Source organism: Vicugna pacos, chromosome X (assembly GCF_048564905.1).
Source record: "Vicugna pacos chromosome X, VicPac4, whole genome shotgun sequence".
Taxonomy (NCBI): Eukaryota; Metazoa; Chordata; class Mammalia; order Artiodactyla; family Camelidae; genus Vicugna; species Vicugna pacos.
Genome location: NC_133023.1, coordinates 31,410,958 through 31,423,085, shown reverse-complemented (window position 1 = coordinate 31,423,085; position 12,128 = coordinate 31,410,958). Strand labels below are relative to the sequence as shown.

General features: G+C 37.1%; 1 protein-coding gene across 5 annotated transcripts in view; it reads left to right on the top strand.

Moving 5' to 3' along the window:
- MED14 (mediator complex subunit 14) overlaps positions 1-11,331 on the top strand; it is a 61,760-nt gene extending 50,429 nt beyond the window's left edge. For all 5 annotated transcript variants that reach the window (XM_072956803.1, XM_006211826.4, XM_072956802.1 and 2 more), the window contains 7 exons: positions 201-383; positions 1,438-1,673; positions 3,661-3,840; positions 3,939-4,046; positions 5,732-5,857; positions 6,280-6,472; positions 9,013-11,331. In XM_072956803.1, coding sequence (XP_072812904.1) covers positions 201-383; positions 1,438-1,673; positions 3,661-3,840; positions 3,939-4,046; positions 5,732-5,857; positions 6,280-6,472; positions 9,013-9,086 — 1,100 coding nt within the window. In that variant the 3' untranslated portion in view covers positions 9,087-11,331. The remainder of the gene's footprint in view (positions 1-200; positions 384-1,437; positions 1,674-3,660; positions 3,841-3,938; positions 4,047-5,731; positions 5,858-6,279; positions 6,473-9,012) is intronic.
- The last annotated feature ends 797 nt before the right edge of the window (positions 11,332-12,128 follow it).

Below are 12,128 nucleotides of genomic sequence, written 5' to 3'. Positions count from 1 at the left end.
AAAATACATAGTTTAAAAAAATACGTAACACAAAATAGAGTTTCAAATGTGTCATGTTAAGAAGTATCATGCTTCAGTGAAATACCTTACTGAAAGAAAAAATAAAATTATCACTAGATAGGGTGTAAGCATTTGATTATTATCAAATACTTTTCAGATTATCAGGTATTATCAAATACCATTTGTTTTCTTCTTTACAGGAGCCCTGGACCCTAGTTCTCCATACACTATGGTGTCACCAAGTGGACGAGCAGGGAACTGGCCAGGGTCTCCTCAAGTGTCTGGCCCCTCACCAGCAACACGCATGCCTGGAATGTCACCAGCCAATCCATCACTACATTCTCCAGTTCCAGATGCTTCTCATTCCCCTCGAGCTGGAACAAGTAAGTGTCATGGACATTTTTATGCTTTTTGGATAACCAACAAATGACCTATTTTAATCGTTCTGTCCTCATCGTCACATTTGAAGGTCATGACTTAATAACAAGGATACTTAATAACTTAAACTTCTTTCCATTAAAAAAAATTTTTTAAGTAGTCAGTTACAATGTGTTTTCTGGTGTGCAGCACAGGGCCCAGTCATGAATATATATACATATATTCATTTTCATATTCTTCATTAAAGGTTATTACAAGATGTTGAATATAAACTTTTATCTATTTAGTTAATTGGTTGTAACAATAGTTAATTTGCAAAGTTGGGCAAAATGTAAGGGGAATGTCTCCTGTGGAAGTCTTCTAAGGTGAGTCTGTACCTTTGTTATGACTACTAAATTAGCTGCAATACTAGACCTTAAAAGATACCTAAAGGTAACTGACAAAGTTATGCAAATTAACACAGAAGAGAAGAATTGTACAAATATATTAGCTAGCTTTTGCTGCGTGACTTTTAGTGGCTTAAAATAATAATCATATGTTAGCTTGCCATTCATCAGGTTGGCAGTTTAGGCTGAGCCCAGTTGGGTGATTCTTCCAAGGTCTACTGGCTCACTCCTGCATCTGTAGTCAGCTCTGGGTTGGCTGGGGCCTGACTTCTCTCTGTCCCATGTGGCCTCATAACTTGATCATGGGCTTGTTCACCTGGTGGCTAGACAGGGTTCCAAGAGAGTCAGTGGAAGTTCAGGCCTGCAACTGGCACTGTGTCACTTCTACTGCATTCTGTAGGCCACAGCAAGTCACAAGGCCAGCCCAGATTCCAAGTAAAGAAATAGACTGCACTCCTTGAAGGAGTTACCACAAGGTCGCATTGCAGGGGACCCGGCTACAGGGAGGAGAGTAACTATAAGGAAGCTAATATATGATTGTTACACCACAAGGAGTAACTGAAACAGTATGAATTGCTCTGGAATAGCAAAGATTTATAATAAAAGCAAAACAAGGAAGAATGAGATAGTATATATTTGTTTAAAAAAGTAATGATGTTTTCCTTCCCGAAAGGTTCCCAAACGATGCCAACAAACATGCCTCCGCCTCGTAAACTACCTCAGCGCTCCTGGGCGGCCTCCATACCTACCATCCTCACTCACAGTGCCTTGAACATTCTCCTGCTGCCCTCTCCAACGCCAGGCCTCGTGCCTGGCCTGGCAGGTAGTTACCTTTGTTCTCCGCTTGAGAGATTCCTTGGATCGGTCATCATGAGACGACACCTTCAAAGAATTATTCAACAGGAAACGGTATGTGGGTACCTGGTGAACTCCTAAGTGGTGACTGTCAAAGCAGATGCTAAGTTGCCCCATGGAATAGGATCCAAACTAAAGTGATATTCCCTCACCTCCTTTAACCAGCTTGTTAGAATTATGCTTTTCCCCTGTCCTGGCATTTAAAAATGGATCCACTATTTTCTTTTCCATTCTTACATTAACAGATTCCTTCATTTCATAATTTGCCGTGTTGTGGCTAACTAACATGGACCTGGAGATGGGTCCCCATAATACCGTAGGACAAGTGCGCCTGGGATCTGGCTTGGCAGAGACTAGCATATAAATAGCTGCCTGCCCTCGAGTGCTTTTGTAGGCAGGCTGACTTTGAATCTGTGATCATAAAGTTATTTATGATCACAAGGATGAAAGCCACTTTTTAAATACATGAGCAATTGAGTTGATTTAAAATGCTTATAGAAAAAGACTTCTAGCCTTTCCTAGTGGTGATACCCTTAGGAGATAGTTCAGAGTTGAGGGCACCAGTTCTAGAATCAGGTGGCCCTGGTTTGTAGCCAAGCCATGCCACTGGCTGCTATGAGCTTAAGCAGATTTCTTCACCTTTTTGGTAACAGTAGATAATAGTATCTGTCTAACTCACCGCAGTTGTGGGAATTTGAGATACTTTATATAAAACCTTTAGCATAATGTCTTGGTATTCAGTTACGTATTAGTTATATATAATAATAATAATATTAATATTAATAGTATTATTATTATTGATATTTATGTTAATGAGGTGGTCAGACTGGTGAATATTTAAAATAGCCACTCCACAGATGGCACCAAGCTATTTTGCAACCTTTATATTCAAACTTGAAAAAAAATAAAAGTTTTAACATAAGTTGAATAAATTAGCATTTAAAACGGTAATCATCAGACCTGTGATCTAGCCTCACCTTTGCCACTTAAAGGCCATGTAAACTTTCAGCCCCTGGAACCTCATTTTGCTCATCTGCATAATCAACATATTTGGCTAGGGCAGAGGTCAGTAAACTGTGGGCCTGGGGGCCAAGTCCTGCCCTCCACTTGTTTTTGTTAAGTTTTATTGGAACACAGCCACACCCATTCAGTTACATACTATCTGTGGCTGCTCTCAGCTACATCATTCACTAGTTGCAGCAGACACCATAGAACCTAAAAGATTTACCAACCCCTGGGCTAGCATAAGGTCCCAATCCAAATCTGACATTTTGTAATTGAACTCTTTGTTCTCTTTTTTCTAATGTGCCATTTTAAAAAAAACTTACTGTGGACAATTTTAAGCATATATAAAAGTAGAGAGCATCATATAATGAACCTGTCTCTTCTCATCACTCCCCTTCAACACTGAACTCACACCAGTATTGTTTCATCTATAACTCCTCCCAGATTGTTTGACAGCAAATTCCTGACATCATTTCGTCCATAAATACAATTTCTTTATCATCAGATATCTAGCTGGTGTCCGGATTTCCCAAGTTAATCACAGTTTTTGCCATCTGAATCAGAACCCATACATGTTTTTAAGTCCGTTTTAAGCTATAGGTTCCCCTTCTACTTCTCATTAAATAATTTGTTGAAGAAGCCATATCATTTGTCCTGTAGAGTTTCTCACATCTGGATCTTGCTGATTGTATCCCTTTGGAATCGTTGAACATGTTCTTTTGACCCTCATATTTCTGTAATATTGATCAATGCTGTGGATCTAACTACTGAATTCAGGCTTAAGTTGGTTGTTTTGCAAGAATATTTCATAGGTAGTGTCAATGTGCTTCCATCAAGAGACGCATAATGTCTGAATGCCTCTCTGCCACGTGGTTAGCAGTTGCTAGTGCTCAGTGCCTAGGTACCTTTGTTTTGGAACCAGGTATCAACTTAGTTGTTTTCCTTTTGAAATGATTGTGTAGTTAACATTTTCATTTTCTCTTTGACTTACATATTGTCTCACATGTTAATTTGAATCATCCTTCTTGTTTTGCAGCTACAGCTGATAAATTCCAATGAACCTGGAGTGATCATGTTTAAGACTGATGCGCTGAAATGCAGAGTAGCCCTTAGTCCCAAAACCAACCAAACACTTCAGCTAAAAGTAACACCTGAAAATGCAGGACAGTGGAAACCTGATGAACTTCAAGTTTTGGAAAAATTCTTTGAAACAAGAGTATGTGTTTATTAATGCATAATTTTAAAACAGTCAAGAAAACAGAAGACCCAAGGTAGAATGAAGAGTAACTTAACTTGCTTTATTTATCCTTGTAGGTTGCAGGACCGCCGTTTAAAGCCAATACATTAATAGCTTTCACCAAGCTGTTAGGAGCTCCTACACACATCCTGAGGGACTGTGTGCATATTATGAAGCTAGAGCTGGTAAGTTATAGAGACACTCAAACTTTTCTAGCCAGGTCGGTCTGAGGAGGTTGGAGTTGGTGGGAGCGCTTTATGTTGGTTTTCACCCATTTATTACTTCCATTTTTCTCTTGCATTCTTCTTAGTTTTTAACAAATTTTATTTGTCTTTGGAAAGGTAACACTATCCTCTTGTGTCTTTTGAATTTAGAACAAGATGATACAGTGGGAAATTTCCATCCATCCCTGTCCAGCTGTCTAATCCCCCTCCCCACAGGCAACCCAGGTTACCAGTGGCTTCCCTCTTATAAAAACAAATACATTTAATATACTTTTCTTACTACCAGATCATGAAATAATCCTCCCATGGCTTCTTCTAATACTATTATGGACATATTTTGTAAATTACTTATTTATATATTTGATCCGTTTAAAATATATCTTGGTTAGGAGTTTGGGATTAACATATACACACTCCTATATATAAAATAGATAAACAGGGACCTACTGTATAGCACAGGGAACTATATTCAATATCTTATAATAACCTATAATAGAGAAGGATCTGAAAAAGAATATACATATATATTTATATAACTGAATCACTTTGCTGTACATCTGAAACTTAACACAATATTGTAAATCAACTATACTTCAATTTAAAAAAGCTTGACATAAAATAAAATATATCTGGATGTCAAATGGTGAGACATAGATCCAGCTTTTTCACATGCCCCAATTGCCCTAATGCCATTTACTGAAAAATCTGTCCTCTCTGGGGAGATTTTTAACACCTCTTCTTTCCTATGAAAGTATACAATTATATAGCTGAAATCCAGGTAGAAGCTAATTTATTCTTCCAATCTTACAGTAGTCCTTTCATTTTAATGTTTCTAATATTGCTTTGGATAGTTCCCAGTACCCTACTCCTTTTTTCAGTTGGTGTTTTAATATTGGGACAGCAATCAGTGTTCCTTTGGTAACAAATAGCCTCAGCATTTGGCTTCTGCTCTGATAGGCTATAGGAAACATTATGTTAAAAAATCCATTTGAGTTTTTAAAGGAGTAAATATTTATGTGGCTAAAAAAGCACCAGTGGCTATAATTTAAAATTATTAATGCAGTTTGACTAGTTTTTTTAAGGGAAGGAGTTGGAAATGAGACTGGAAGTTTAGATTGGCACCAGTTAGAAAAATGCCTTCAATGCCAGTGTTGGTCCTTAGGCGGAGGGGGGGGTGCGACAGCATGGATCACTGCATGTCATTGAACATTTGTGAGATAGATTAGAACCAGGCTCTAGGACATCTGTCTGGTAGTGGTGTAAGGATGGACTGGGAGAGGCAGCTGCTGTAAGGGACCTTTGGTGGGGCCATGGGAGAAGTAACAGAGCCCTGAGCTCAGTGACATCAGTGAAAATGGAGAGGAGGAGGGAACAGATGTCAGAGACACTGAGGAGGGAGAATCCACAGGCCTGGGGAATTAATGAAGTAGGAGGAAAGGAAGGGGAACATAAATCCAGAGCTGACTTTTGAGTTAGTAACTTCACATGTATATTTCCTTTGAAAAAAATGCACATTATCAACTTTATGATGTATTGATAATTGAGTATAAAATAAAATTCCATCTAACCTTTCAGACTCCTACACTAGAATATAATTTTAAATGTTCATATGACTTTTTCATGTTTTTTTTTTTTTTCCAAAACAGTTTCCTGACCAGGCAACACAGCTAAAATGGAATGTTCAGTTTTGCCTAACGATCCCTCCCAGCGCACCACCAATTGCACCTCCTGGGACGCCTGCTGTGGTGCTGAAATCCAAAATGCTATTTTTTGTAAGTACCACCTGGGGTGTGTGTGTGTGTGTATGTGTTTGTGTGTGTGTACACGTACACACACATGCAGAGCTTCTAAAGGAAAAGCCATTTAAGGATAGTAGAGCATCTTTTGGATAACTGCAGAAATTATCTGTTGCTGCCAAATATAGGCCCACGTTCCTTACATGTCAGTTTAGGCTTCGTGTAATCCTGGTTCCTTTAGTAAGAAATAAATTCAACTAGATAATTGTGTGACACAGTTGCGTCTTAATCATAATATTCAGTTGTTTGTCACTTTTCTTGTTATATTTAATTTTCTCTTGCTTGGTGTATCTTAATCTGACAGTAGAGTAAATGATAGTACCTTTGATACATTTAAATAAGTGTTTTATTTTCTTACTATGTTTTTATTCTCTTTTGTGTGTGTTGTCTGTCTACAGCTTCAGCTAACTCAGAAAACATCAGTCCCTCCCCAAGAACCTGTTAGTATTATAGTTCCAATCATTTATGACATGGCTTCAGGTACCACCCAGCAGGCAGACATTCCCAGACAGCAGAACTCTTCTGTTGCTGCTCCCATGATGGTCAGCAACATTCTGAAGAGGTTTGCAGAGATGAACCCACCACGACAAGGTACATGACCGGTAGATGATGTTCTATTGCATATATGTTACAAACGTTCTTTTGAGAGATCCTCCTTCTCCCCTCTGCTCCCTCCTTACCCACCTCGCCCCCTAGTCCTAGTAATAGAGCTCTGGTTGCCGTGGCCTCTTAATGTCTGCCTGTCGCTTTTCTTCCTTTCTCACTGGTTCTTCAGTTTTGTCCATGTCTCTGCTGCCTGGACTTTATTTTTGTTAGTGATTTACTATTGGGACTGACCCAGTTGCTAATGCCAGAAGCTTGTATTTATAGCATACATTGCCACAAAGCCCTAGGCTAGGATGATAGAATTTTCCATGGCTGTGAATTCCTGCCCCACCATCGATACCTGCCACTCTGTACATCACCAAATTAAAATGCATGTTGGTTTCTCATATTTCATGGTTCAATCATGAATAGAATAATATCATTCAAAGTTCTGTACCTTCTAAATGTTTTGTGAAGAATAAAAGCTGATACAAATGGCATCACTGCTTTTTGGGCTTCTTATATAAGTGTCAGGCGGGTGCAAGTGAACCTTTTCACCAAGTGCACAATGAAGCTCTCAAACTGAACATTTTCGAGGAGACCAGAATGATTCTGGCAGATAAACAAGGTTCCTTCAATACTGGAGTAGCCTGTCTTAACACATAACTCCTGGTAGTGCTAAATTTTTGGTTATAAAACGTACAGCTCAGCAAAGAGAACTTGTCTTCCATTCTGCTTGTTTCTGACATGAAGGAAATTTAATTTTGCTCATTTCTAATATTAAGGAAGTCCTCTATATCTTTCTGCTTAGAATAGTATGATAACAGAATTATGTTTTTAAATGAGGGAAAGTTGTTCTCTGAAACATTTTTAGGTACCACAGTGTCAAAATCTGATTAGACACAGGAATCATGGGAGAAATTATATTTTTAGCTATTTGTTGCCCCATATCGTGTACATAGGCAAGTTCTCACTAAGTCTAATTTATAAGGAACGCACTGGGCAGTAGAGAAGGGTGTGCTTCTTTTGTTGTAATGCTTCTTCTACTTCTTACAATTTTCTGCTTTCATCCTTTGACTTATCTCTTTCTTCTTTCAGCTCAAAATAAGTCCTTCAGAATCAAGGTTTAAAGCTATCAGTATTTTTAAAGTAGCCGTTTAGTATAAGTTTGATAATAGACACCATTCCTTCACAAGTGGATGACTATCATTATGTCTCATGGAATTTAAAGTTTAAAGGACAATGTTTTAATCCTGTTGGGATCCAGCAAATTTTTCTACATATCAATAATGAAAATGTGTTTTTAAAAGAAGAGGATAGAACTTCTTTTATTTAAGAAATTGATGGGATATTTTGCAAGTGTTTTTCTTTTTTTTTCTTTTATTTGTACTTTAGACTAGTTAATAAACCTTTGGCTTTTTCTTTCTGTACCTTAATTTTCCAGTGGTTGAAGAGAAGGTTGCAGTAACTTGCACAGGATCACTGCCTGCCCTTTGCCAGAAGACCATTATTCATTGAGGTCTTCACCTCCCTTGCTTTTTTTAGCCACTGGAGCGTTAGGCCACATTCTAGGGAAGGGATCCAGTTTGGGGTTTATAGTATTTACAGCTGGTTTGGGTTTACTGTATTGAAATATTTGTATTATATGCAAGAAGTAAGAGGCAGGGCATTTGGTTTCTTTGAGCAAAGGGGAAATTGAGAAGATGAATCATAAGCCTCCCCCAACCTCCCCCCCCCAAATAAATCTTGGTTTTGGATTGTTGGTGAAACATATTTCAGCCTCCCTCTCCTCCCAAACTCATCACTTCCCCCCCCCCCGGCGAAGTGTTTTTAAGGAAAATCACTATTTTTGTATTAATTGATTTTAACGTTGAACTCCAGAAGTTGACCATTTCCTTGAAATTTGAGGAAAACAAAAGATGTCACAGAACTGCACTGTTTAGTATAACTGCCACCAGCCACATATGGCTATTTAAGTTAATTAAAATCAAATAAAATTTAAAATTCAGTTCCTTAGTCACACTAGCTATATTACAAGTACTCAGTAACCACAGTACACATTTAGAATATTTCTGTCATCACAAAAGTTTTATTAGACAGTGCTGTCATAGACATTTTTACCTGGCCTTTAATGCAACATTAGAAGGACACCATTGATGTTGCAACTAATGCATAAATATAAAACTAGATCTTTTCATTAGATGCAAAAAAAGGTCAACAGTAGCCTTGAAGTCCAACTTCAAAGGCTTATCCAATGCTCCAGTGTTTCTGTAGAGAAACTCTAGGCATATTGTCTTAGATTCAGACCTAACTGTGAGTTGTCCAAAATGTGCTCATGAGGAGAAAACAAAACCCAAACCAAGTATCACGTGATACTTAACACCAAAGCTTAATCCCCTATAATCTGTGCAGTTAAAATTTAGTCTATTATTTTGATCTTTAAAGTTCTTGCTAATTTTAGATTTAATTTTCCCTACCCCCACCGGTGTGTTAACATCATCTTTCCTGTATTGCGAATAGCTAATGACCATTTTTCTCTGTTGCAGGTGAATGCACAATATTTGCAGCTGTTCGTGATTTAATGGCTAATCTTACACTGCCCCCTGGTGGGCGTCCATAGACACTATTGTTTTTAAACCAGAAAGGGTGACAAAAGAGACAAAACAACAAAAAAAAAATCTGAATTCAGCCTTCAGTTTAAAAAAGAAAAAGGACTTTTTTGACTTTAAGAGCTAAATATTCTAAACTGGCAAAAAATTTCAGGGTGCATTTCTTTCATCAAACAGACCATCAATCTTTTGTATAGTGAATTTGTATAGTGTGTTTAAATGGGACACATTTCAAAGTAGGTAATACATCAGTGTCCGTTTGCCAGTAATAGATTTAATATTCTGTTTTATACTTTAAAGTTATGAAATGCCAAACTTGTTTATTTAATTGTTTTCTTATGTTTTGGGTGTAATAGTCCTTTTTTGGTTTTTGTTTTGTTTTTTAAGGCAGGTCTGTCATTTTTGAATACTGTAAAACTGTGATAAACTTTATATTGAAGCTGTATTTTAATATGACCGCTTTGAATCCTTACATGAAAATGTTCTGGGAGTTGTTATAAACACATCCCAAGGAAGCAATATTTAATAAAACTAGGTTAAAAAAAAAACAAAACAGTGACACTCACTTGTGTGTATATCAGCTCTGTAGACTTCTCAGGGCCTCCCTTCATCTTTAACCTGGTGGGGCCAGTAATTAATTTCTAATAATATATGTCTGAAATTTGACCAAATCATCTGCTTCTTTGTTTCAAGGTTAATTTATTTTCTTCAAACATTCCTAACTTGACTGGTGGTTAACATTTGGCACCTTGGTTGTCTTTCAGTGTAGGATTTGGGTGAAAAAGAAAAAACGGAGTCTTTGAGAAGAGACAGTGAGTAGTTCATATTGATCAAGGATTCCAGTACTGCAAGCATTCTCATCTATTGGGATGTGGGAGCTTTTCTGTTAGGCAAATTTAGTTTATAGGATATTTCCGTATACAGCATTAATCAGGGGACAAAGAACTTGAATGCTGTACCCTTGCATGAAATTCCTGTGACGTTTCTTTATCTTGATTAACTTCTCCCCTTTGCCTTCCCCCACCAAAATTGGGGTGGTTCTAAACAATCCCAATTTAATTCACTGTCAACAGAACGATAAAATGTTTTTACTTGGAAGAAACCTGGTGCAGTTCACTCACTTTGAAGAATCCAAGATCCAGGGCCTGTCCAGGGTCAAATGGAGTTTCTGTTACTGACACATCTCAGCAGAGTTTCTTTTTGGAGCACTGTGCTGTTTCTCCCAGTCAGTCAGGAACTTTTCTAAGCTTCAAAGAACATGATCCAAAGCAGAAGTCTTCTGGTGACTTGATGTTATTTGGGAAAGTTTTTTAAATGGTGATACCATGCTGAGTTATCTGTAATACTGGTTCTCCATGAAATTTTAGATGCTTTGTCTAATTCCACTTTAAGATGATTTAATTGAGCTTCTGTGACTATCAACCAGCAAATTCTAGTTTCAAGCATCTCATTGCAGCTCTGTCATATCTGTTCTCAACTTTGCTTGGTTCTCCATTCATTTCTGGTCAGAATTGAGGCCTTCTTTGCCTTTCTTCTATGTCTTATTTCTGCCTTCATCTCCTGCTTCTCACCCAACTCTGCCGCTGTTCAGAAGCAGGTGACTGAACTTTTATCCTTCCCTTAACTTACCTTTTATCCTTCTGTTTTCGGCTCTCCTTACAGTGACATCAGTTTGGCAGTCTGGGATGTCTTTATCAAGGGTCAGCCCTTTTCTGTTTGGAGCTGAATCCTTTCTTTCATGTAGAAATCTACATGTATATACAAGAAATGTATTTTTATCTACAGGATAATATTGTATCAAGTAATTTTATTAATAGAGTTAACTTTTCAGGTATTTTCCCTTTTACATGTGGTTTTGAAATGTTAATTGCATTTTTGAACATGATGCATTTGGTGGATAGTTTTTTTCCTCGTTATAATACTCTTAGAATGCATTATGCAAATCAAAAGTAAGAGGATTCAGTGAACAGAATTTGCTTTTGATGCTTATTAAGAGTAAACCCATGAATTTGAATTTTGATTACACTTGGTACTTGGAATTGGTACATACTTTATTAACAGCTTAAAAACACTTAGCATTTGAATCTTAGGTTTCAACACAAACTATGTCTTTTGCCTCTTTTGTTAACCAAGTTCAATCAAGGGGACTGGATGCCCATAGGAATTTTTCCTAATAGGTGGTTTGGGTCGTTAATGTGTTTCAATGTGATTTTAGTAATTTCAGTAATAAATAAAATTTATACAAGTTTCAGAGAACTACCAACTCTCTAGTTAATTTTCATGAAGATGTTTTGGCTAGTAGTCTGGTTTAGTACTAGCTTAACTTTGAAAGAAGAAATTGGTCTTGATTTGCCACATTATTTTTTCCATTTGACGAAATGCCATTTTGGAATTATTAGAAGTATTTTCAGAATTAGGAAGAAAATAAAAACTTTAACAGAACATAGCACATTATTAATAACAGGAGTTGAACCTTATGTTTGAAAATTAACTCTGAGTGAGCTAAATGCAAGTGTAAACTAAAATATACATGATTTTGAATTTAAACACCACTAATAATGTTACTGTGTTGCAGTTAACACAGTAACCTGTTCAGCCACAGGATACTAAGTGGTTTGTTAGTCATTCATTAGATCATGGTTAATTTGATAACTTCAAGAAATATAATTTTGCTACTCTAAAATTGGGTCCAATTTCAACATAAAAAGTAGTTCCTTTCTTTCATGGTCTCTTCCCTAGAATACCTACTACATTTTACTTTAATCCAATTTACTGTCATCTACATGTGCTTGATATAAAGTCAATACACAGAAATTTTAAGAGAACTTAAATTCAGGGAGCTTAAGGGACAGAAAGGAAAATGTTAATATATATTTCATTGTTCTTTATGGAATTTCCTTTTTTATTTGGTTTAATGGGAATGGACAGTGTGTCTAAGGGAATGATTTGAAGTTTACTTGGGATGGATTTAGTATTGAGGTTTTTAAGAAAAAAATTAGAGGCCAGCCAGCATTGTGCTGCACAATTCCAGGAGACCATGATCTGCTGACAGT